At 31.9% G+C, this 22,943-nt stretch overlaps 2 protein-coding genes and 1 long non-coding RNA gene across 5 annotated transcripts; 1 reads left to right on the top strand and 2 right to left on the bottom strand.

Moving 5' to 3' along the window:
• Positions 1-1,157: 1,157 nt before the first annotated feature.
• LOC109799549 (putative disease resistance RPP13-like protein 1) lies at positions 1,158-6,470 on the bottom strand. 3 transcript variants are annotated; one of them, XR_014432173.1, is made up of 4 exons: positions 2,544-6,469; positions 2,326-2,386; positions 1,543-1,599; positions 1,158-1,431 (listed from the first exon to the last, which is right to left on the bottom strand). XR_014432173.1 is itself a non-coding variant. In XM_083070411.1 (2 exons), the coding sequence occupies exon 1, from the start codon at positions 6,413-6,415 to the stop codon at positions 2,564-2,566; it is 3,852 nt and encodes a 1,283-aa protein (XP_082926537.1). In that variant the 5' UTR covers positions 6,416-6,470; the 3' UTR covers positions 2,330-2,386; positions 2,544-2,563. The 3 variants fall into 3 exon arrangements, 1 of the variants encoding a protein (XP_082926537.1); XR_014432174.1 differs by lacking the exon at positions 2,326-2,386 and having other exon boundaries at positions 2,544-6,470; XM_083070411.1 differs by lacking the exons at positions 1,158-1,431; positions 1,543-1,599 and having other exon boundaries at positions 2,330-2,386; positions 2,544-6,470.
• An 8,144-nt stretch (positions 6,471-14,614) lies between these two features.
• Positions 14,615-15,345, bottom strand: LOC145955539 (uncharacterized). Its single transcript, XR_014432172.1, has 2 exons — positions 15,234-15,345; positions 14,615-15,127 (listed from the first exon to the last, which is right to left on the bottom strand). It is a non-coding gene; the product is annotated as an uncharacterized LOC145955539 (long non-coding RNA).
• An 802-nt stretch (positions 15,346-16,147) lies between these two features.
• Positions 16,148-18,813, top strand: PTAC13 (plastid transcriptionally active 13). The gene is made up of 4 exons (XM_020360292.3): positions 16,148-16,637; positions 16,923-17,101; positions 17,651-18,011; positions 18,185-18,813. Exons 1-4 carry the CDS (start codon positions 16,236-16,238, stop codon positions 18,263-18,265), a joined length of 1,023 nt encoding a protein of 340 aa, XP_020215881.1. The 5' UTR covers positions 16,148-16,235; the 3' UTR covers positions 18,266-18,813.
• Positions 18,814-22,943: the final 4,130 nt, after the last annotated feature.

The raw sequence follows: 22,943 nt of genomic DNA, 5'->3' as shown, positions 1-22,943 counted from the left end.
AGAGAAAAAATGAATTTGATTGATCCGAGAAGAGAAATAAAAAGAAGGTATAGAAAAAAGGAAGATCAATTCACTTGCCATTAAAAAGTTTTCTTTGGAAAATAAAAAAAGAAAGTTAATAGGGTGATTTTTCAAATCTTTGAACAACTAAAAAATCATTCTTCACAGTTTTATAATTAAGTTAATTTAAAATTTTATTCTTAATAAATAACATTTATTTTTCTGAATTCATTCATTATTTGAAGAATATTATTAACTATACTTATAATAATTGTGATTATCAAAATTAGTTTATGAAAATAAAAATATTTAATTAAACACCTGTATTTTAAAGCATAAAATGTATAACAGGATAAAAATGTTTAGCTGAAACTAAATTCAAATTTAAAAATAAAAACTAAAAATTAAAATTAAAATAAAACCCTTTATTTAAAAAAATTAATAAAACATATATTATTTCTTAATCCAAATAAATACACTAATTCAAATACATTAGATTTTATTTTAATTTTGATTTTAAAAATTTTAATTAATATTTGTGGCGGTAATTTTAAATTATTGACTTATCTTATTAATGATATTGAAAGTTTAGAAAAGAAATAAACTCCCGCCTTTGGATCCCTGTAAAAGTAAGAAGGTGAAGGCAAGGAAAGGCACCATACATCATATAAATAGAATTAGAAGAATAAAATCTAATAATTTTTCGTAATGTCGTAATGTCTCAAAAACAGGATTGATATTGATAATATTATAATTTTTTCAATTATTATAAATTATAAAAAATTATTTTATAATGAATATTGTATAAATAGCAATTATTTTGTCATTTCGAAAAGGTATAAACCTTTCTAAAGTGGATAAACATTTGCTGTGTGTTTTCATTCTATTAGCAATCTTTAAATTGTATTGTGTGTAAATGAATAAGTAGTAATTTGCTTGAATCTTTAAACAAAGACCGTTAGTCCAACTTAAAATACCATGCTAACAAGGAACAAAAACGAAAAAATGAGAAAGAATACTTCTAATTTAATTTTGAAATTTATATCATAATTATCATAAATTGTACCACTCACTAAAATATGAACTTTGAAAATTGAAAATAAGTGCAAATAATGTGAGTGCTTACCGTAATATTTCACATCATTTAATCAACGATAAATTTGTTAACTTTTATCATAATTATATTAAAAAGGGAGTTACTACAATATCTTTGTAAATTAAGATGATTTGGTACAGTCAACTTTTCAAACCAATAAAAATAACTTAAAATTGTTTTTTTTTTCTTTTCACTTTCACTTCTTTTTTCCCCTTACACTAAGTGATGTGTTATTGCTACATATTCAACTATGAAAACATTGTTCAATACATTAATGCATTTATCAATTGAAGTGGGATGGACACATTCCATACATAAGAGATTCGGTCTCCTTTCTGCGAACACAAACAAAATATGTAAAAACTTTTATATCTATTTTGGGAATCAGTGGTAAACTACGGATATTTGTCAGACATAAATAAGAACATTGCTTAATATATACTTACTTTTTTGCTACCATAAAATTGTATAATGTTTGTCTAGCTGGTTAGAAGTTGTGTCTCCTGCGAAGGAAAAAAAAAGAAAGAAAAAGAAATATAAGTAGAATATAGCATTTGAATAGAATGAAAAGAAAAATTCATGATCATGAATTAATTAAACTTGGGCTGCTGTAGTGGAGTTTCATCCCTGGAATGTATTTGATTTCCATAATATTTGTGGTTTAGTAGTTCAATTAAAATGGTAAAGATCAATGACCATACCCATCAGCCATCATGCATCCTTCAAACTTCTCGAGTCGTTGTTTCTAATCAAAATAAATTGCTAGGACTAACAAATAATATATTGTGTCTGTATTACTTATATTAGTCTATATAAATATGTTAAAAAGTGTCTTAGAAAAAGAAGTTCTTGCTCAATGTATTTTGTGATTTGTATAAGTTGTTATGATAGAAATTACAATTTGGTTTTTCATCCGAAGTTCCGAACAAAACAACAAATATAGGACACTTGAATTCACACTCGGTCAATAAAAAATGTCACTTATGTTATATTGTTTGACTAGAACAAGGATTTTTTTTTTAATATAGTATGCTATTAATATTTAGACAGAAAAGGAAATTAATTAGTTAAGTAATTGGAATACATATTATATTCAAAGATAGAAAGTATATTGTTCTCACACATATTTGCCAAAACAAAAATCATGGTTTCTTTCAAGACAACTTTATCATAATTTTAAGAGTTAAATTTATATTGTGTAATGAGATCTATCCTAAGATAATATTTACCTGGTATTCACTATAATACTAAGCAAAATCTTGACTCTTATTATGAGGAGTCGAAAAAAAACTGCAAAATAGAAAAAGGCCATTAGTTATTTCTACAATACGTTTAACGATACACCAATATTCATTGAAAAGAAATAATATATGTTTAACTAACCCATGACTTGTTGAATGCAATAACTAAGTTAAACATAAAGAAAAGGACAAAGCAGGAGAATTACCTGGTGATCATCCTTCGTCACTAAATCCATCTATCGTCAACTTTAATGTCAGGGATATGAGAAATTTTAGGCCAAATTTGACGGTGCTTCACGCGTTTTTGCAGCAAAGGACATGAAATAATTTGTAATTTTATTAGAGAGAGAGGCAACCTTTCACCTGCCATATTCTCCAGCTTTTGACAATCTTCAATTTGTAACTTTTGGAGGAATGTGAGATGGAGAAGCCCCTTGCAGTCCAACATCTCTAGACTTGACAAGTTTTGTAAATACAGAGACGTAAGGGAGAGAGGCAACAAACCCTCCTTTGGGAAGGACTTTATGCCATCACACGGACCACCGATGATGAGATCGGTAAGCATGTCCATCGATGGCCATGCTAGGCCGCTCACTAGTTTCTCACAATTGGAAATCCAAATCCTACTCAAGTTAGGTGGCATACCCCCTTCAGGAAACGACTCAATTTCCGGGCAGTTGCTTATATAAATATGCTCTAACTTTGGAAGAAGAGCACTCATCTGAGTAGGCAACGACTTCAACTTGTCGCAAAATCCAACACTGAAAGAAGTCAAATTGGGCGCAGGAAATCCTTCTCTTGGGAATGAAACAAAGTTAGGGCAATGGCGAATCACAAAATAACTTAGATTCTTAGGTGACTCTGACACTGAAACCAAGAGAGATTCCATATTTTCACACCCATCGATTATGAGTGTTTTGAGATTTGGAAAGGTAATCAATGGAAGAGATGTGAGCGAGTCACAACTGTTGTATACAGTTAGTGATTCTAGCAACTCGTGCTTCTGTTGGGACGGGAACCCTAATTTCTTAATATGATAGATACTCAGAGACTTGAGCGATGCAGGTAAACGACCACCTGGAAATGATATGGCTGAGGAACTATCACTTAATGATAAATAATGGAGAGAAGTTGGTTGGACGTCAGTGATGGCCTCCATCATGGACTCCACCATTGGGCTTCCTTTTATTTCTATAAATTCCACCGAAGGTGGAAACACATCCAGGGCTACTTTATTGCTTTTAACAATCTCTAAATTTCGCAGGACGGGAGCCCTTGGAAGAGTAGACACAAGCTGCTCGCAATTACAAATCTGAAGGCATTCCAGAGCAGGAAGGTGATTTGGCAAATCTCCCCTTAGTTTGGGGCAATCAGATATATTGAGATCCTTAAGGAGAGGAAAAGCACACGACTCAAAAGAACACCACATCTCCCAACAAGGCAGGTTAGCAATTCTAAGTGATTCTAATGCTGGCAGGTGATTTGGCAAATCTCCCCGTAGTTTAGGACAATCACTAATAACAAGCCTCCTGAGTGAAGGAAAAGCATCTGACTCAAAGGAACTCCACACTTCCCAACAAGGCATGCTATAAATTTGTAGAACTTCAAGGGAGGGAAAGGATTTCACAGAACAAGAATTTCCATTCTTGTAAAAACCTGAATCAATAGTCTTCACCGAATTCAATCTTGAAATATGGAGGCTTTTGAGAGATGGTAATTGCCCAAGTGAAGGAAGCATACAACAGTTCTCACAATCATTTAACTGTAGATATGTCATATTATGGAAAAAACAATTTCCCACCCAATCCGGAAATCTAGTTCCTTGATAACCACTTATTGATAGAGATTTCAGCTCTTGGTGAGGTTGTAACTTGCAGAGTACATCTGTTTCAATTTGGAACTGGCTACTATTGTCGTTAGATTCAGACCACTCCAAGGATAATTTGTCAACGTACTTCTTATCCATTATCTTAGCCTCCATTGCTTCATCACTTGAGGTAACATTCTCCAAATTTCTAATCATAAGCCAACCATGAAGGTTTGAAAGTCCTCCCAATTCTTTGATCCCATTCTCTATATTCTTGCCCACAATAAAAAAATCTAATTGTTGTAAGTGGTTTAATTTTCCCATTCCTCTAGGCATCTCTTTTAAAGGAACACCATATATATCAAGATAACGCAAGTTTACAAGATTCTGCATGCCAGTGGGCAACTTAGTCAACTTGGTGCAATTATGCAACTTCAAGGTTTCTAGATTGTATAAATTACACAACGACTTCGGTAGTGAAGAAACACTTGTACCAGACAGATTTAAATAACGCAAATGGATCAATTTACCTATTGAATCAGGCAAAGCATCCAAACTTTGGAAGTCACGGAATGATAAAACCCTCAAGTACAAAAGTTTTGACATTATAATACATGGTGCCTTCTCATTATAGAATGGAGCAACTTCAAAATGGATGATAGACAAGAAAGTTCTCAAAAATTTTATTCCATCAAAGTTGTCCAAGACAGCATGACTGAATTTGGTAAATGACAAATGACGAATCTTGACATCAATCTTGGTTTCTTTTCCCATATCTTCTGATCTCAAATAGAATTCTCGTCCAAGGGATGTTGCCAGGTCATGCATAAGGTCATGCATCACAAAATCATTGTTCCATGTCCCATTTCTTGAATGTTGAAAAAATGATCTTGAAACTAGATAATCAAAATACTCGCAACCAACTTCTTCTAATGATTTTCCTGTTTTTCCTGGCTTTAAAAGATCTTCAGCCATCCACAATAAGATTAATTCATTTTTCTGAAATTCATAATCCTTAGGATACAATGAACAATAAACAAAACATCGTTTTAATTGTGGAGGGAGATAATGATAACTAATTCTCAGTGCTGGAATAATGTTACACTCAAGTTCCCAAATGTCACTATTTAGTATATCATTCCAATCCCTAGCGTCATGCTTTCTTCTCAACATACCTCCAAGTGATTGTACTGCTAAAGGCAATCCCTTACACTTTGTAACAATGTCCCTTCCAATTTTTTCTAGAGTCATCGAATTCTCACTAGACTCTGGAGTAAAACATGCATGCTTTGCAAACACTAACCAGCAATCCTCATCCGACAATTGATTTAGATGATAAGCTTGAACAGTACGGACTACAGTTGCTACATTTTCATTGCGGGTTGTAACAAGAATTTTACTTCCCTTAATTCCACGTTGAAGTGGTTTCTTAAGAAGACTCCAATTAACATAATCTTGAATCCAAACATCATCCAAAACAATCAAGAACTTTTTATCTTTCAGTTTGTCCATCAAATCAAGGTGAAGTAAGTTTAGATCATTGATTTTACAAGGTTGTGCAGTAACTGCCTCAGATATAATTTTTGTGACGTTTAGAATATCAAATTCTTCAGAAACACAAACCCATGCTTTAAAATCAAATATATCCTTCAAACTGTCGTCATTGTACACCAATTGTGCCAAAGTAGTTTTTCCAACTCCACCCATGCCCACAATAGGGATGACAGACACTTCTTCACCATCACTACTATTCTCCAACAACTTGATTATGGCCTCCTTGTCATTATCCCTACCATATATGTGAGATCCATCTTCGACAGATGTTGATGGAACTTTCCATGGTACACTGTTCTCCACTGCAATCTCTTTCAGATTTAGACTCTCCTTGAGTCTTAAAACATTCTCTAATCTGACAACTATGTCTTCCAACTTAGTAATTATCTTCCTATTGGAAAAACGAGAAAAGAAGTTTCTTACCTTCTTTTGGGTGGCAGCTTTGGTAGAAACATGATCGAGCAAGTCATCAGCCTGGTAGACAAGATCTTTGAGAGTAGTGAGCCATTCGTTGACACTGGACTCTGTGATTTGTTTCTTCTCAGCATCATCAAGCACAGCTCTAACCACTCTCAGAATGGTCTGCAACTGTTGAAGCAACTTGTTGTGAAGCTTGTTTCCACGGATAAAGTTGACAACCTCAGGTGAAGCCAGCCTGTCAAAAACAACATCAAGGAAGGCAGAGAGGAACGCACCACCTACGACTGCTGTAGCCATGATCACAAGAACAAGTGATATTAAGAGTTCAATGAGAAAGCTAAGAAATTTGTTGCAATTAACTCGGTTGGTTCTTTATAGAGTTTACTTTGACTTGGTCAGTGGTGGTGGGTACCACATCACGTGCTGATGCTATACAACTGTATTGGATACTTAAAATAAAGTGATAAAGTGAGGATCTATCAACGGTTGAAATTTTTACTTAAATAATATTTTTTTTAAAAAAATTATAAAAGTATGAATTGTCCACATGTTTATTTACCAATATAGAACTGTTTATTGTTCGTGCTCAGAATTCAGTTTTCAGGCAATCGAATTCTGAGCTTTAAAATCTTATTTTTTTTTTATTTTTTCAACTCAGAATTCGATTTCCGGGAAACCGAATTCTGAGTTACTTAAAATTTTTTTTTTTCGTGTTTCGGTCCCATTTTGGGCAAATGTTGGAAGTGAAACGGCCCGTTCCGGAAGCAGAACGGGCCGTTCTGCTTAAAGACACAGAGTCCTTTTTTTAAAATTAAAATGGGTCCAGAACGGCCCGTTTCAGAATAAAAATTTTAACATTTTTTAGAATTTGGAACGGCCCTGGAACGGCCCGTTCTGGAAGACGTTCTCAGAAAGTAGAACGTGGTTCGGAACAGGCCATTCTGGTTTTGGAACGGCCCGTTCTGGGAAAACAGTAAAAAAAAATTAATTTTTTTTTAAAAAAAGATAATAAATAATATCAGTTATAAATAATATATTTAGACAATTACTTAAGATAATATCTTGCGTTTAAAACTTTTAGTGTTTTAGTCTTTAATTTTTATTTCAAAGTAATTAATGTTTTATAAATTTCAAATCTCAATAATTTCAAGTCGCAAAATATAGAATAAATATTAATTGAGATTATTTTAAACTATGCTTGACGGACGAGAAATTTCATATCAGAGAGAACACTTGGACGGTGAAGTGTGATAATTTGACCCTTAATTTTTTAAATTTACTTTATAACAAAATATATTATTTTAATAAAATTGATTGAATAGTTAAAATTTTATCCGATAATTATATTGTTGGAGAGAATATATTCCCTATAGTTCAGGGATAATTGTACGTTTTAAACGCAATATATTATCTTAAGTGATTATCTAAATATATTATTTTAATAAAATTGATTGAATAGTTAAAATTTTATCCGATAATTATATTGTCGGAGAGAATATATTCCCTATAGTTCAGGGATAATTGTACGTTTTAAACGCAATATATTATCTTAAGTGATTATCTAAATATATTATTTATAACTGATATTATTTATTATCTTTTTTTTTTAAATAAAAAATTTAATTTTTTTTTTACTGTGCCCAGAACGGACCGTTCCAAAATCAGAACGGCCCGTTCCAAACCACGTTCTACTTCCTGAAAACGTCTTCCAGAACGGGTCGTTCCAGGGCCGTTCCAGATTCAAAAAAATGTTAAAATTTTTATTCTGGAACGGGTCTTTCTGGTCCCGTTTTAATTTTAAAAAAAAGGACTCTTTGTCTTTAAGCAGAACGGTCTGTTCTGCTTCCGGAACGGGTCGTTCCACTTCCGGAACGGGCCGTTCCACTTCCAACATTTGCCCAAAATGCGCCAGAAACACGAAGAAAAAAATTTTAAAATAACTCAGAATTCGGTTTCCCGGGAACCGAATTCTGAGTTGAAAAAACAAAAAAAATAAGATTCTGAGCATGAACAGTAAACAGTTCTATATTGGTAAATAAACATGCACAGTTGATACTTTTGTAAATTTTTTTTTTTTAATATTATTTAAGTAAAAATTTCATCACCGGTTAATATAAAGTTGGTCACATTTATAAAATTCATTAATTATCTCGAACAGTATAGTACGAGGCATTTAATTGACTTCACGTCCTCACGCGGTTTGTAAATTATAGATATTGCCAACCTAATATGACTTTCCTTTTATTTTCCATTAAATGCTTCATTTTCTTTTTAATAATTTATAAATTTAATGCTGAGTTCATACACAAAGACGCTGCTCCAAATTAGAAAGGTATACTGTGGATACTTTGGTTCTAAATATTCATCTCACTGTTCTCTTTTACCTGTATAAAGAATTATTTTGTTTTTCAATAATTACTTTGATCACAAACGTTTCATTTACTAGATTGCTAAACATTTTGGTAGCTTCTCTTTGTAATGTAATTTTGTCATATCAACGGCAAAACATAGACATACTCGGACAATTTCTTTTTATTGTCCATTTGTTTCAAATTTAGAAAATTTATAGATTTTAAAAATTAATTATTGTTCAAGATCATGTATCTGGGTGGATTTAGTATATAGTGAAGGCAAAAAGGTTAATGGAACTGTAATATATTTCAAGAACAATCTATCCATTATATTATTTATTGAGGCAAAGACCTCATCCAAATGATCTTCCTCTTATCATATAATAATTGCGGGGTATGTAACAGTTAAGGATGAAAACAAAATCCATACCACGGATAAAATTACTTAGATAATAAATGAATATTTAAATAGGTACTCACAAATAATTTAAATAGATATATTTGTACCCACTAATAAATGGAAACGGAGATGGATATCAAGATACTCGTCATATAGATATCCGCTAAATATTTATTGTACCAATCTAGTTGAATAAATGAACTCAATTATATACATATATTACTAAGGTGGTGCATCAAGATGAACTCGATTATAAATGTTATTGATTTAAAATACCAATCTCGACTAATAACTACAACTAGGTCAACATGCTAACTCGATACAACATCAACAAAGAGAAGTTTACAAATATGTCAAACATAATAGTCATGGAACCGATATAAACTACTAATGATAGTTAACATAAAAAAAAGTATGTATACTAGAATATAAGAAAGATTGGACAAATTAGACTAATTTGATCGTTGAAGTAGTTTTTGCAGGTAAAACACTAATTAGAATAAAAAGACAAGGAGATCTATTTCAACTTTTAAAGATAAGACAAAAGGATAATCTTATGAGATAAGTACTTCATATATGTTTATCTTGGTAAGAAGATGTATTATAATAAAATTACTTAAATTTCTTTATTAAAAATTTAAAATATATATCATATGTTAATGAAAATATAATATTACTTAAATTTCTTTTATTTAGGTTTGTGAGATTGAAATATTATAATTTTAAACTTTATTTTTTTTTGTGGAATTGAATTATTTTAGTTTAATAAGTTTTTTTTTAACTTATATGAATAAAGTACTTTAATAATTTAATTTAATTTTTAAATTGATGAATCTTGATTAATAAAAATTTGTATAATATTTGAATAATTTAAATTTTAACTTTTAAAATATTAATTTTTGAAAAAAAAATACTTAGAATAACTAAAATTTTATTATTAAAATATTTTTTAAAATTATTTATAAAATTTGTAATAATATCTATGAATATTCGTGAATATTAAAAAAATATGGAGATACTCACTTAACAAATATCCACATAGATATGCAGATGGGTACAAAGTGAAAATTTATTTGGTAGGATAGATAACGACCCATCCCATCCTGTCAACATTCCTAACGATAGTAAAACATAATTGCATATGTGACAAGCTGAATAACCCAAAGGAAAGGGATAATATATAATAATAAGAAAGTGTGAAATTTTAATCAAAGTGATCAACTTCCCTGTACTTAACTATAGATTCTTCTTAAGACAAGGCCTTCATAGTATTAATTGTACTTAGTGATGGTGGGCAATTTAATACTAACTCAAAAATTGTTTGAAACTTGATTTAATAATTAGCTCATTAAACTTAGTTCATGAATTAATTAGTTGAACTTCAGTTAAAAATTGAGTTTGATAAATAAATGAGTCGATCTTAAATTGCATATAGTTGACTAAAGTTGTCAATTTGAGCTCCATCAGATGGGCTAGCCCGACCAACCCATAAAAAAGGTCAGGTTGGGCATTAAAAATGATGACTTAAATAGAATCAAGTCATTTTGACCTAGCTCGCTAAATTTGATAAGCCAAATGGGCTCAAGTGGGGCTAGCCTGTTAAATTAATAATTGAAATAATTTAAATTAACAATAATGCGTTATAAAATAATAGAATAAAATATAATAATACTATAACAATTATAATCTTTCACTTTTTTGTATTTACCGCTCCCATAATCTCATTGCCTCCTTGATGGCTTGACCTTGTGATTCATCGTTTCTATTTCGTTTGTTGAAAAAGACAAAGACACAATTGCTCAAACCACAAAATTACAAGATACCACTTCACTATATAAGAAATCTTCTTTCTTGTTGTCATATAAATTTTTTTTTCACTCAACTATTCAAATGTATTTACCTAGCTAATAAGTCTTTTAGTTATGGCATTTTTCCTATCTCATTTCAGTTATCATATGTTGCTTTATTGTCTGTTGTTGGTGCTCCCTTAGTTCCAACTCTTGCAAAATACCAACTATGTTAATTTTTTTAAATGTATTTTTTTTAATTAGGCCAATTTGACTTTTATGACTTGACATAAACAAGGTTGGACCAAAAAAATGGCAAGCTGAAGAAAAATATAGGTCAAGCTAACCTAATCTAACCTAAAATAATATTTAGATGATATAGACTAGGTTAGGTCAACTTGACTCGTTTGACACCTCTATAATTGATTTGTTTAATTCACGAATCAGCTTAACACACACACACACACACACACACACACATATATATATATATATATATATATATATATATATATATATAATTTACTTTCTATTTAATTTCAACTTATTAAAATTTGAAATAACTTTTTTAACATAGTTATAAATTAATAATAATATAAGAAATGGACACCTTAGAGTTTTATAGTTATGGGTTGAGTTTTTTATTATTTTGTACAAGGTAAAGTAATTTTTATTTATGCATTTAGTTATAACTATGTTTTGTTGAGATCATACCTTATAGTCTTGCAAAGAATAAATTTATTTGTCTTTCAAAAAAAAATTAAATAATTATTTTATCTAAAATCAATTAATAAATTAATTAAAAGAATTAAAATATATAACATGCAAAAAATTTAACACTTAATTCATGTAACTTGAATTAACAAGATAAACCAAGCTATTAAAAACTTGAATTGAGTTTAATTCAAACCGAGAAAAATAAAAAAATAAAAAATTCATATCAAATTCAAGTTAAACTCAAACTAAACTTATAATTATCAAGTTGAATCTAATTAAATTAAATCTCGATTCAACTCAATTCATTTTCAAACTCAAAGTAAATGTACTCCTATCATTTTTTTTATAATCATAGAACTTGTATGATTATTGATGTTTGACAATCGGTAAAAAGAAAAACCACGTACTTTAGTAGATGGAGAGATATGCTTGTTAACACCCTAGATCCCTACCCTAAAAGAGTCATGACAAAAAACATATTTAAGTGAATGGTAAGAGATTTGAAAGAAAAAAAAATTATTAGTTTAAAACTAATTTTATTACAAAAAAAAGTTTATTTGATACAATAATTTACTCTTTTTAATTCGCACATCACTTTTTACTCTTGGCATTTTTCACACATACTTACCCAACAAAAACAATACCCGCTGCAAGATTTTGATCATTAAGGCAATATGACATTAAACTTCGATCCACTTTGAATCCATTATGGCTTATGCAGTCCCACAGGTAGTCATTCTTTCGTCAAGATTGTTTCACCGCAACATTTTAATTTTTTAATAACATTTTATTTCTTATATTTATTAAAAATATTATTATATATTAAATAAATAGGTTATTTTATAACATTTTTTTTATAAAATGTTTTTATAAATAGAGTAACATTTTTTATTTAAATATTATTCTTTCTAATTATTTTTTTAAAATTAAAGTCCTATATCAAGTAAAAAAATGTTATATAGGTTATTTTACAACATTTATTTGAAAAATGTTATTACAAATAAATAACATTTTTTATCTCAACATTATTCTTTCTAATTGTTTTTAAAATCAAAGTCCTATATCGAATAAAAAAAAACATATTTTTCTCATCTCCAATTGTTACCTATAATTAAAGTCTCACATCAAATAAATGAATGACTCTTAAAGAATATATATAATCATATAGTTATATTTAAGATAAATGAATTTTGATATTTGATATATAATTAGTGGTGACTAATTAAGAATTTTTTTAACCTTCTCTTAAAGCATTCCTAGGAGTTTAGGAGCCATAAAAATATAATAATTACAATAATATCTAAGTTAAAACTAATTATCATTTTATAAAAGTTAACAAAAACTTAGTAACATCATTAAAATGTTACAAAAAATATCACTTTGATAACATTTGAAAAATATTGTCTTATTGTGTAAAAATGTTATTAAAAGTCTTTAGCAACATGAATTATACACTATTTGATAATATGTTGCAAAAATAAATTAGCAACATTTATACACAATTAAGTAACATTTTTCAAATGTTACTAAAAACTTTTTGTATTTGTAGTGTTTCTTCTCCACAACACTCTTCCTAGCTTCTTTCTTCATTTAATTCTCAACATCTTCCGTTCACACGCTTTCTCATAATCATGCACCCACTCTTCTCATTTCTTACTATAAATAGAAAGACAAAATGTCTCGACATAGGATTATTTACAAAATACTTCAATGAGTGCTAATAACAATCTAGTTTCTCACTTTAATTAGTATTACTAGAATTTATCTTATTACATGTAACTTTTCATGCGAATTTTGCATAGAAATTTGTAGGAAACATGATTCTTATGAATTTTTTTGCGAGATTTTATTCTCAATTACCACTTTTATGGATAATATGTTTTTACAAATTTTAAAATTTGCAAAAAAAAATTCTACATAATTTCTTATGAAAAATTTGCAAGAAACTTTTCTACGAATTTTTTCACAAGAAATTTGACATAAAAATTTCTTACAAAAAAAATCAAAAAAATTAATGCAAAAAGTTTCTTGTAAATTCATTATCTACATACACTTTTTTGCAAATTTAGAATCTACAAGTAATTTTTTGTACAAATTTTTTTGTTGAAATTCAAATTCACCGAAAATTTTGTCATAACTATAAGTGTCAAATTACCATTGATAATTTTTCATTCATTGTTTTTTAAATACTTCTAATGAATTCATCTAAATCATCATGAATGAATTTGCAGTGCCTTCAACGTGTGATTCTTAACCTCTTAAATTGTTAAAATGTAAATTATAATTTTAACTTAATTTTATAAAATTAACGACGGATTCTAACATGAAGTAGGGAAAAATGTCCCTCATGGATGAGGCACTAAAATAACCGGGAATAATAGGTTTTTAATAAAAATAAAAATAAAAAAAATCACAAAAATATTTGAGAGCCATGGTGGCGCTATCGCCACTGCACGTGCGACCATAGTGACGTCGCCGCTGCGTGTGCGACCACGATGATGACGTTGCTGCGCGTGCAGCCATGGTGATGACGTTGCGGCTGTCCCCTAAAGAGGAATCGTCGAAACCCTCGTTGTTCGCATTGTCGTGGAACAAATTTCGCTCTCTCCAGTTAGCCATAGCAAAATCAGATTACGAGCATAGGAAAGAAATTGGAAACCCTAGGTTCCACCTCTGCACGTGCAGCCACGGTGACGACGCCGCTGCGCATGCGACCGCGATGACAAGGCATTGTCGCTCTCCACCGAAGAGGGATCGTCGAAAACCCTCGTCGTTCGAGGGTTAGCGTCGCCGTGAAAAAAATCTCGTTCTCTCCAGTAAGCCATACCAAAATCAAATTACAAGCAGAGGAAAGAAATTGGAAACCCTAGGTTCCGCCGCTAGGCGTGTGGCCACGGTGATGTCTCTACGCGTGTGACCACGATGGTTCGACAGGGATAAGCGTAGCCACGGTGGTTTGATAGGGTTCGACAGGGATAAGCGCAACCACGGTGGTTCGACGAGGATGAGTTGAGAAAACAAATTACCGATTATGTGGATTGCCTTATCAGTTGAGAATAGTTGAGAAAATAATTGTGTACGTTGATTTTTTATTTATTAATATATCTAATGAGTAAAATTAATGATTCATCTATGAGGGACATTTTTCCGTACTTTATGTTAAAATCTGTCAAAATTAACTTATAAGATGAACGTTATTTTTACAAAAATTCTAACATGAAACAGTATAAAATGTAGTACATGCATGAAACATTAATTTTTATCATTAAATTTAATAATATAATAATAAACGGTTTAGATTTATTACCGGTAACATGAAAGAAGTAATTTTTGTATTTATCATATTACTCTCTTGTAAAACGTTCATTCTCCTCGTCACCCCTAACCTTACCCTCTGCAACGACGCCGTTTTGAACATCCGAAGCACCGACAACAACATACTCGTCGTGATCTGCAGTCAACTCCTCCACAGCAACATTAGCACTACCATCACCATTCTCCACGACGCTGTTCCGAACGGATCCTGCACCATTCTGACGTTGCCGGCAACTTCCGCGTCAGCTCCCTCCTCTTGCACTGCCGCCGACTCAGCGTCAGCAGCTTAGTTACCTTCGTACCGCACTAAAGTGATCCAATTTGTGGTTCCTCACGTTCCACCACTTCTCCGTTCATTTCTAATACTGATTGTGAAACACCATGAGCAGCAGGATGTTGAGACTCGAAATTTGAAGTGAAATATTTTATTTGCCCATTCCTAGTCGTCATGGGAAAAAAGGAAGAAATAAGAATTAGATTATTCCCTAAGAGCTTGTCCAGTACTAGAAATGCATCGCCATCTTCGACGACGGCAACTGTGCTACCTCAGGTGAAGCCAGCCTTTCAAAAAGAACATCAAGGAAGGCAGAGAGGAATGCACCACCTACGACTGCTGCAGCCATGATCTCAAGAACAAGTGATAATGAGAAAGGTAAGGAATTTGTTGGAATAAACTCGGTTAGTTCTTTATTAGGTAAACAGATCGGTCAACTCTCTTTACTTTGACTCACTCAGTGGTGGTGGGTACCACATCACATGCTCATGCTATACAACTGTATAGGATGCTTTTCTAAAGATTTTTTCCTTTTGCACCCCACAACAAGAAAAGTATAATTAGTTTTGTTAAGACATCTTTCACAATTTTATTAGTTTATTATTATTTTAATATATTATTTGGTTAAATTTTTAACTAGCTCTTTAAATTAAAAAAAGAAAAGTATAATTAAATCTTTTATCTTTTTTAATTTTATAATTTAATCTTCAAATTTAAATGTTCATTTATAATAAGTAAAATTTAACTAAATATTATTTATATTTAATATTCATACAACTTCACTAGATTATTATTTATATCATCATCTTAATTACCATTTATATTTATTGGATTTTAATCTCTACTCGTAAAAACTGTCATAATCTTTCTAGTTACAGAAATTTTGAAGTACTAAAAAAATCAATGAATAAGGATTAAATTAATAAAATCCTATATGATATATAATAATAATTTAATGAGACTGTTCAAATATAAAATTATAAATAATATTCCATCAAAATTTTATGAATTATATACGAATATCTAATCTCATAAACTAAATTATAAAAATATAATAAATAAATAAATATCCAACTGCAATTTCTTTTAATAAAAAAAAATAATTAAAAGTACACATTTTATATTAAAAAAACATTTATTTCTTAGACAGTAAATCTGAAATCCCAATTTCAAAAAAAAAAAAAAACCTTTGAATTCCTAGTACTGGTTCAGATAAAGAAAACGGAAAAAGAACAGAGAGGAACGAGCATCGTAGGTGGAAGAAGAAGAAGATATGAGAGGGGTGTTTCTACCATGGAATCCACCACGCTTCTTCCACACACACTCTCTTCCTTCCCACTCCTTCTGTCTCCACCCAAACAGGCCCTTCTTCACCCTCTCGGCTTCGGCCTCCGTGGAGTCCCCGGAGCAGCTGAGCGCGCGAGAGAGAAGGCGAGCGAGGGGCGAGAGAAGAGAGAGAAAGAGCGGCACGAACTGGAGGGAGGAGGTGGAAGAGAGGCTCATGGTGAAGCCCAAGAAGCAGAAGGGTTCGTGGATGGATGAACTCAACCTCGACAACCTCGCCAAGTTGGGTCCCCAATGGTGGGTCATTCGGGTTTCGCGAGTCATGGGTCACGACACTGCGCAACTCCTCGCTCGCTCGCTCGCTAAGAACTACCCCGACATCGAGTTTAAGGTTCTTGCTTTCTCTTCTGCTTTAAAAATCTTGTTTTGGTGACTGCTTCTTTGGTGGATAAGGAAGAATGGTTAGAATTCATGATAATTATAAGTTTATATAAATAAATAAAAATGTTAGGATCTTGTTTTAGAGAATGGCCATTTTAATTGGTTTTTGTAGCAAACAACCCCACCAGCTTAGGGGATAGAAAATAAAAATTAAATTGAGGAGTGAATGAGAAGTGATGTTTCATGTTTCATTTAAGGTTAGTTTACTTATTGATGTGGTAGTGTTTGGTTTTAGATATATGCTCCATCTGTCAATGTGAAAAGGAGATTGAAGAACGGTTCCTACTCTGTTAAACCAAAGCCACTGTTCCCAGGTTGTGTTTTCTTTAGATGTGTGATGAACAAAGAACTACATGACTTCGTAAGAGAGTATGATGGTATTGGAGGCTTTCTTGGTTCCAAGGTTGGAAACACGTAAGCATCTGCTGCTTCTACCTTTTGTCATTTAGAATTTTGTTATAAATCATTTTATGCGTAGCTGGGTTCTTGTGCAAGGCAAGATGCATAAAGGTAGTTTAGAAATTAGACGTTGAATATATGTCTTCAATTCATTAGTTATGACGAAGAGAATTGACCACAATCTGGAAAACAATTTCAGAAAGCAATGATCTGAATGAAATTTCTCGTTTTTCTTGGTTTATTTGACAGATTAAACAATGGTTGTAGTATAATTTTGTAAAGTTATACTCTACTGGATGGCAAGTTTGATGGATATACTTTCTTTGAGAACTGAGGGGTATATATAGTGGGTACTAGATTAAGTTATGATGGATTGAGTTGTTAACGTTTTCTAAGATTTCAAACAGGCAGTGTCTTTCAAGTTTGCATTTACTTTTAACATTTAAGTTTTAATTATTGATTTCAGATGCTGAGAATATCTTAAATTTGATGTCTCTAATGCATTTTTTTTCCCTGTTCCTTTTTAGCCTGAGTGAAAACTCCTAATTATTTTCACATTTGCAGAAAGAGACAGATCAATAGACCGAAGCCGGTATCTGGGAAAGATATGGAAGCAATCTTCAAACGTGCCAAAGAAGAACAAGAGAAAACTGACCAAGCTTTTGAGGAAGAAGAGAAAAATGCTGCCCTAAACTCTGAGATTAAAAATACAGAATTAGAACTCGATGATGTTGTAAATGATATTGTTGATTCTAAGCCTAAAAGGGGATCTAGAAAAACTTCTAATCAGGTCACAGTTACAGATGCATCATCTACTAGGAAAGATTATAAACTCTTTGTTCCAGGTTCCACTGTTCGAGTTGTATCTGGAACATTTTCAGGGTTTACAGGCACCCTCAAGAAGCTGAACCGAAAAACCAAAATGGTGAGTGAGCAAGCGTAAATTGACATATAGATTTCTGTTCAAGAGACACACAAGTTAATTAATTAAAGTTGCTGGAATGCCAATGTGAAATGAAAATGCCCATGAATGCTGTAAATAATATGTGAATTTTTTTCCTCCTGTGTTTGTATACTCAAATAACCTTTTTGATGCAGGCCACTGTCCATTTCACTCTATTTGGGAAAGAGAACATAGCAGACATAGACGTTAATGAAATTGCTCTAGAGACAAACTGATGCCTGTAGATTTTCTCCACTGATGGTATGCTTCACTTGTTCGGCGGTAATCATACAGCATTAGTACCTACATAACTTTAGTGGTATTAAAAAAAATGCTTTCAAGAGTTGCATTTGTGGATGAAAAATAAATGCATTCTTATATCTTACCAAGAGCTTACTTGTGTATTATGAATCATGCAAAGTTAAGGAATTTACTGTTAGTAAGCCTAGCAGGACAGGTGGAAGCTTTTTGCTGATGCATCATTCCCAAAATTGAAATCTGAGATGTATGCACCGAAGGCCTAAAATCTGAGGTTTGTAGTTGCATTATGGTATTGCTAATGCACATTTCACGACTGAATCCCTCATTCCCTCTGACTCTTTAAAAGGGGTTGATAATTTGATATCTTAAAAAAACTTGGTGATGATCGAGTTAAAAAGCATGATTTGGACATGTACACTGTTAACTGAAAATAAATTATGATGACATGACCGAGGTTTTTTATCCATTGTGTACATGTTGCTTGAATTAATTTTGGGAAAAATAAGAATAGGAATTTTTCTGAGTTCTGAGTCTTTGTAGTATTTCATTTTTAATGCCTTAGGTTTAGTGTCATTTCTAATTAATTCTTTATTTTATTAACTGATACCTGATATAATGTCTTACGTTTTACTGTATCAATTGGAAAATGAAAGAAATTAACAGATATCATCAGTTACTGGATTGTCTAATGTTGTGAACATATAATTTCTTACAAATGTTGTCTAATGTTCATTTTCTTTTACAAACGCTCGTAAGTAACATATATTCTCAAGTGAATGAAGACCGTATAATTTCTTAACATAGAAAATTTCTTAAGGTCCTTTTTAAGCAACGAACACCACTTAGTTATAACTTGAAAGATTCTGAAAATTTTTCACAACAATGAAGACTATTCGATCATAATTTCTTAACTTAGAGAAAAATTCTTGAGATCCTTTTTAAGTAACGAACACCACTCGGTTATGACTTGAAAGGTTCTTAAATTTTTTCACAACAATGAAGATTATCCGGTTATGATTTTTTAACTTAGAAAAAGTTTTTAGGATCGTTTTATAAAGTTTAATCTTCGGTCATTGAGTTTTAAACAAGAGAAAAAGCAAAGTATAGGTAAAAGAAAGAGCAGATGTTTCATTGATATGTTTGCAAAATACATTCATCTTTGTCTAAGAAATTAAAGAAACAAGTAATCAAGGAGAGGAAGGGGCGTCTGTCTAAAACATTTTCAGCATTGTCAAAGTTTTCAATATTTTCTTCCTCTTCATTGGTCTCTTTGACAACAGGAGAATTTTGGCAGGGATAAGGAGTAACATCTTCGGTGGTGACCTCATCAAGAACATCATCAAGATCAAGATATTTCGTAGAAAACCTCTCTAAGATCAAATTGAAACCTTGAAGGCACCTCAAGAAAGTGAATAGCTTGTCGAACGACATGCTTGAAGCCTTTTGCATGCTCATTATATATTTGGTAACCGGCATTGGCCTTATAAGCAGTGAAGTTAGCAAGAATTTATCTTTTTCAGCATTCACAAAATCAAACTCTCCTTTTAAAACCTTAAGCTCTTCAACCAACTTAGTCTTAACCGCATTTGCTTCTTTAAGCTCCTCCTTCAGGCTATCAACCAAATCTTGAAGCCGTTTTCAATGAACTTCAATCTTCTCATTATTGGCACGAATCTCGTGGTTGGTGGAAATGGCAAAGGCAAGGGCAATCTCCAATTTTTTTAATTTGGAGCATAACTGGTGGGTCTCTGTTATGGGTTCCATAAACAAGGTTTGAATAATTCTAAGAGATGAAACCATTAGCTCACACAAAATTAATCACTTGGTCATAGAGTTTTCTTAAGCGAGGAACTCACGACCTCGCGCTAACAGGATACCTCAGTTGAAAAGCTCTCTGGTGTTGACATTTGGGGAAAGGAAAGTGTCAACAGCAATTAAAAGAGGTATGGGATGAGTCCCCACATAAGAAGACAATTTCTTTTCTTTCTTTCTCCACCTCAATCTCAGGGCGTTTAATGACTTTGTGCTTAGGGTTTTTCTTCACATTACCATTCCCCTTAGGATTCTTCTCTGAACTTGGGGGGTAGGGTATCAAGTGGTGGGTCTTGAGGAACACTCGACATGGTTGATGCGTTCCCCCAAAAATAGTGGCAGCAATAGCAACAACCTTAGTATGGGCACGTTCCTTGCGAACTTGGTGGAAAGAAGCAACTTTGACACCAAATGAAGCCATAATACCCAAAACAAAAAAAGTCAACAATCAAAACAATGTGTAAACAAGAAATTCAAAAGAATGAAATTTACCTTCAATATTTTCTTATGGGTTTAAAAGATCTATGTAATTCAATCAAATGTCTAAAATGAAGGTTATAAGGCAAGGAGTTTTAAAAAGTCAAGTCCGAACACTCTTCAATGGTAAGATAATCAACCAAAAAAAGCTCGTCGTATCATCTTTGAATGTGAGTCCAGTAAAGAGGAAAGAGAGGTTTGCTTTGATTATAAGAAAAATGAATGAGTTGAAGGATGAATCCCAGCTTTGAAAAAACCAACTTTGAAATTTTTGTAAGAAGTATAAGATTTTAGGAGCTTTCGATTATAGTGCTGAGCTAGAGACACCCATTTGGCTTTATCATTAGGACAAAAGTAATTATGGTGGAGAAACAAATTAGACATGGGTTTGACATTAGTATATTTATATAAATACCAAAAAGTTTGCATAGTTGTCCAACTATTCGAATGAAGTTGAGGAAGTTGAGTCAGAACAACTTTACATACTCTAAGAAGAATTTGGATCTTCTCCTGTAATATTTTCTCTTTAACCTCTCTCCATCAACATTAATAATCATTGGTGTTTGAGGTGGAATTAGTTTATAGATCCTTTTTATTCGAACTAGCACGAGAACGTTTCAATTTAGGTATCTTACAGTAAATTCGTTAAACTCGCTTAAGAATGGAAATAGATGAGACAGAATTGATTAATACACGTTTGTTTCCAGATTTTCATGAATGATAATCAAATAATAATTTGCATGCATGTAGATACTTAATTGAACAGAATGAACAATAAATACATTGGCAATACAAATCATTGTCTAGTTTGCATAATGATCAAGTTACAATATTAGAATTAAACAACTTACGAACTACAAAATTAAAGAAACTACACTAATCCTAGAAAAAGAAAAAGGAATGTGATCAAGAAATCAATACCCAGCAATTCCATGCACGAAGGCCATATGCGCAGGCAGTGAGTGCTTGAGAGTGCAAGTATGATTTTTCCAACCCTTTTTGAGGGGTATGATTCTCATATTTATAGATTTTACTTGAGAGCGGTTAATCTCGTATTGATGAGTCGTGGGTGTGTAATCGCTGACCACTACACCGATTTCGTGGAATCAAGGTAACTTCTCAATAACTGTCTCCTCCACGTTGCTTGTTTCTTCGACCAAGTCTAGGTAACTACCTTAGTGTAACTGCTTAACTGCACAGAGAACTTTTCGCTTCTTTCATTTTTCGACCCATTCTCGAGTTTGTATGTTTAAGGCTTGTAATCCTTTCTTTTGGTAGGTAGCTATTTATTTATCTTTCTTTCGAGTAGATTCAAGGTGTAACTTTCGAGTGATATGGCTTTCGAGTAGCCCCAACAATTGGATATATGTAATGGCTCAAATTTAATCTTATAATTAATGTAACTTCTTAAATAATTTTTATAAGATTAAATTTAAGTCATTAGATATATTCAATGATTATTAATGTTGCTGGAGAGAGGCTGGAAAGAGAATATTGCAGGAGAGGATCCAAATTCCTCTAAGAACGCTAGTAATGAATCAATTGAAAGGGATACTAATACTAAGGTCTCTAAAAGGACAAAATACATAAAGAAAAAGTGGGTTTTGTTTTGTGGGGCCTTTTTAGCAAAGATATAATATGGGCTAGGAGATGCATTGATTTTACAACATTTAATGTATATTGGAAAAAGATCCTCTTCGACAAGCAAGGTGGAGATTTTTAGAAGAGACACAACTTTCAAGAGTTCTCGAGTCACTGAATCAAGAGTTGTAAGTAGCTACAACCTTGTTGACCCACTTAAAACTAGGGACAATTTTTGATTTTGTAGTGTCCTTAGAGGATTCAAGAGTTGGGTCCCCAAGTGGAACTAAAGACTCATTTATATTGTTGGGAGGATTGCTCTCAAAAGAGGAGGATAAATTAGAAAAAGAAGAAGAGGATGAACCATCAGAAGAAGAGTTATTCATTTTACCTTCAAATGAGCAAGAGAGTCAGAAAGGAAGTAAAGAGAGTTGTGAGCTCCAGAGTAAGCATTTTTAGTAAAATGAACTCTTATTTATAAGAGTAGAAATAGGAGAACAACTATTAGATCAAAACAAGATCAACAATTTCCAACAAACAACTCTTCATATGTTAACAAAAGCAACACTTCGTTGCAGAAAAGAAAATGAAGAGGCAAAAGTTCTTCATGATGAAAATGTGTCAACGTGGACATAATCAGAAACATTAATGAAATGTAACATTTATCGAGGAGAATTAAAGAGACCCATCGTGAGGTTTTCTTTGATTTTAGTATAAATAATAAAACCTTAAAAGTATAAGGGTATGCATACTGGTAAGATTTGATTAGGGGGTAATCGAAGA

This window comes from Cajanus cajan, chromosome 3 (assembly GCF_000230855.2).
Source record: "Cajanus cajan strain Asha chromosome 3, NIPB_CcT2T_4, whole genome shotgun sequence".
NCBI lineage: Eukaryota > Viridiplantae > Streptophyta > Magnoliopsida > Fabales > Fabaceae > Cajanus > Cajanus cajan.
The sequence above is the reverse complement of the archived record's forward strand: the minus strand, read 5'-3'. Positions and strand labels throughout refer to the sequence as shown.

What these genes read in the sequence shown, in the direction of transcription:
- LOC109799549 (XM_083070411.1), bottom strand. Translation starts at nt 6,415, where the DNA reads ATGGCTACAGCAGTCGTAGGTGGTGCGTTCCTCTCTGCCTTCCTTGAT.
- PTAC13 (XM_020360292.3), top strand. Translation starts at nt 16,236, where the DNA reads ATGAGAGGGGTGTTTCTACCATGGAATCCACCACGCTTCTTCCACACA. An exon ending in GGTTCCAAGGTTGGAAACAC is followed by an intron (nt 17,102 to 17,650) that starts GTAAGCATCTGC and finishes TCACATTTGCAG; the next exon opens with AAAGAGACAGATCAATAGAC. An exon ending in TGAACCGAAAAACCAAAATG is followed by an intron (nt 18,012 to 18,184) that starts GTGAGTGAGCAA and finishes TTTTTGATGCAG; the next exon opens with GCCACTGTCCATTTCACTCT.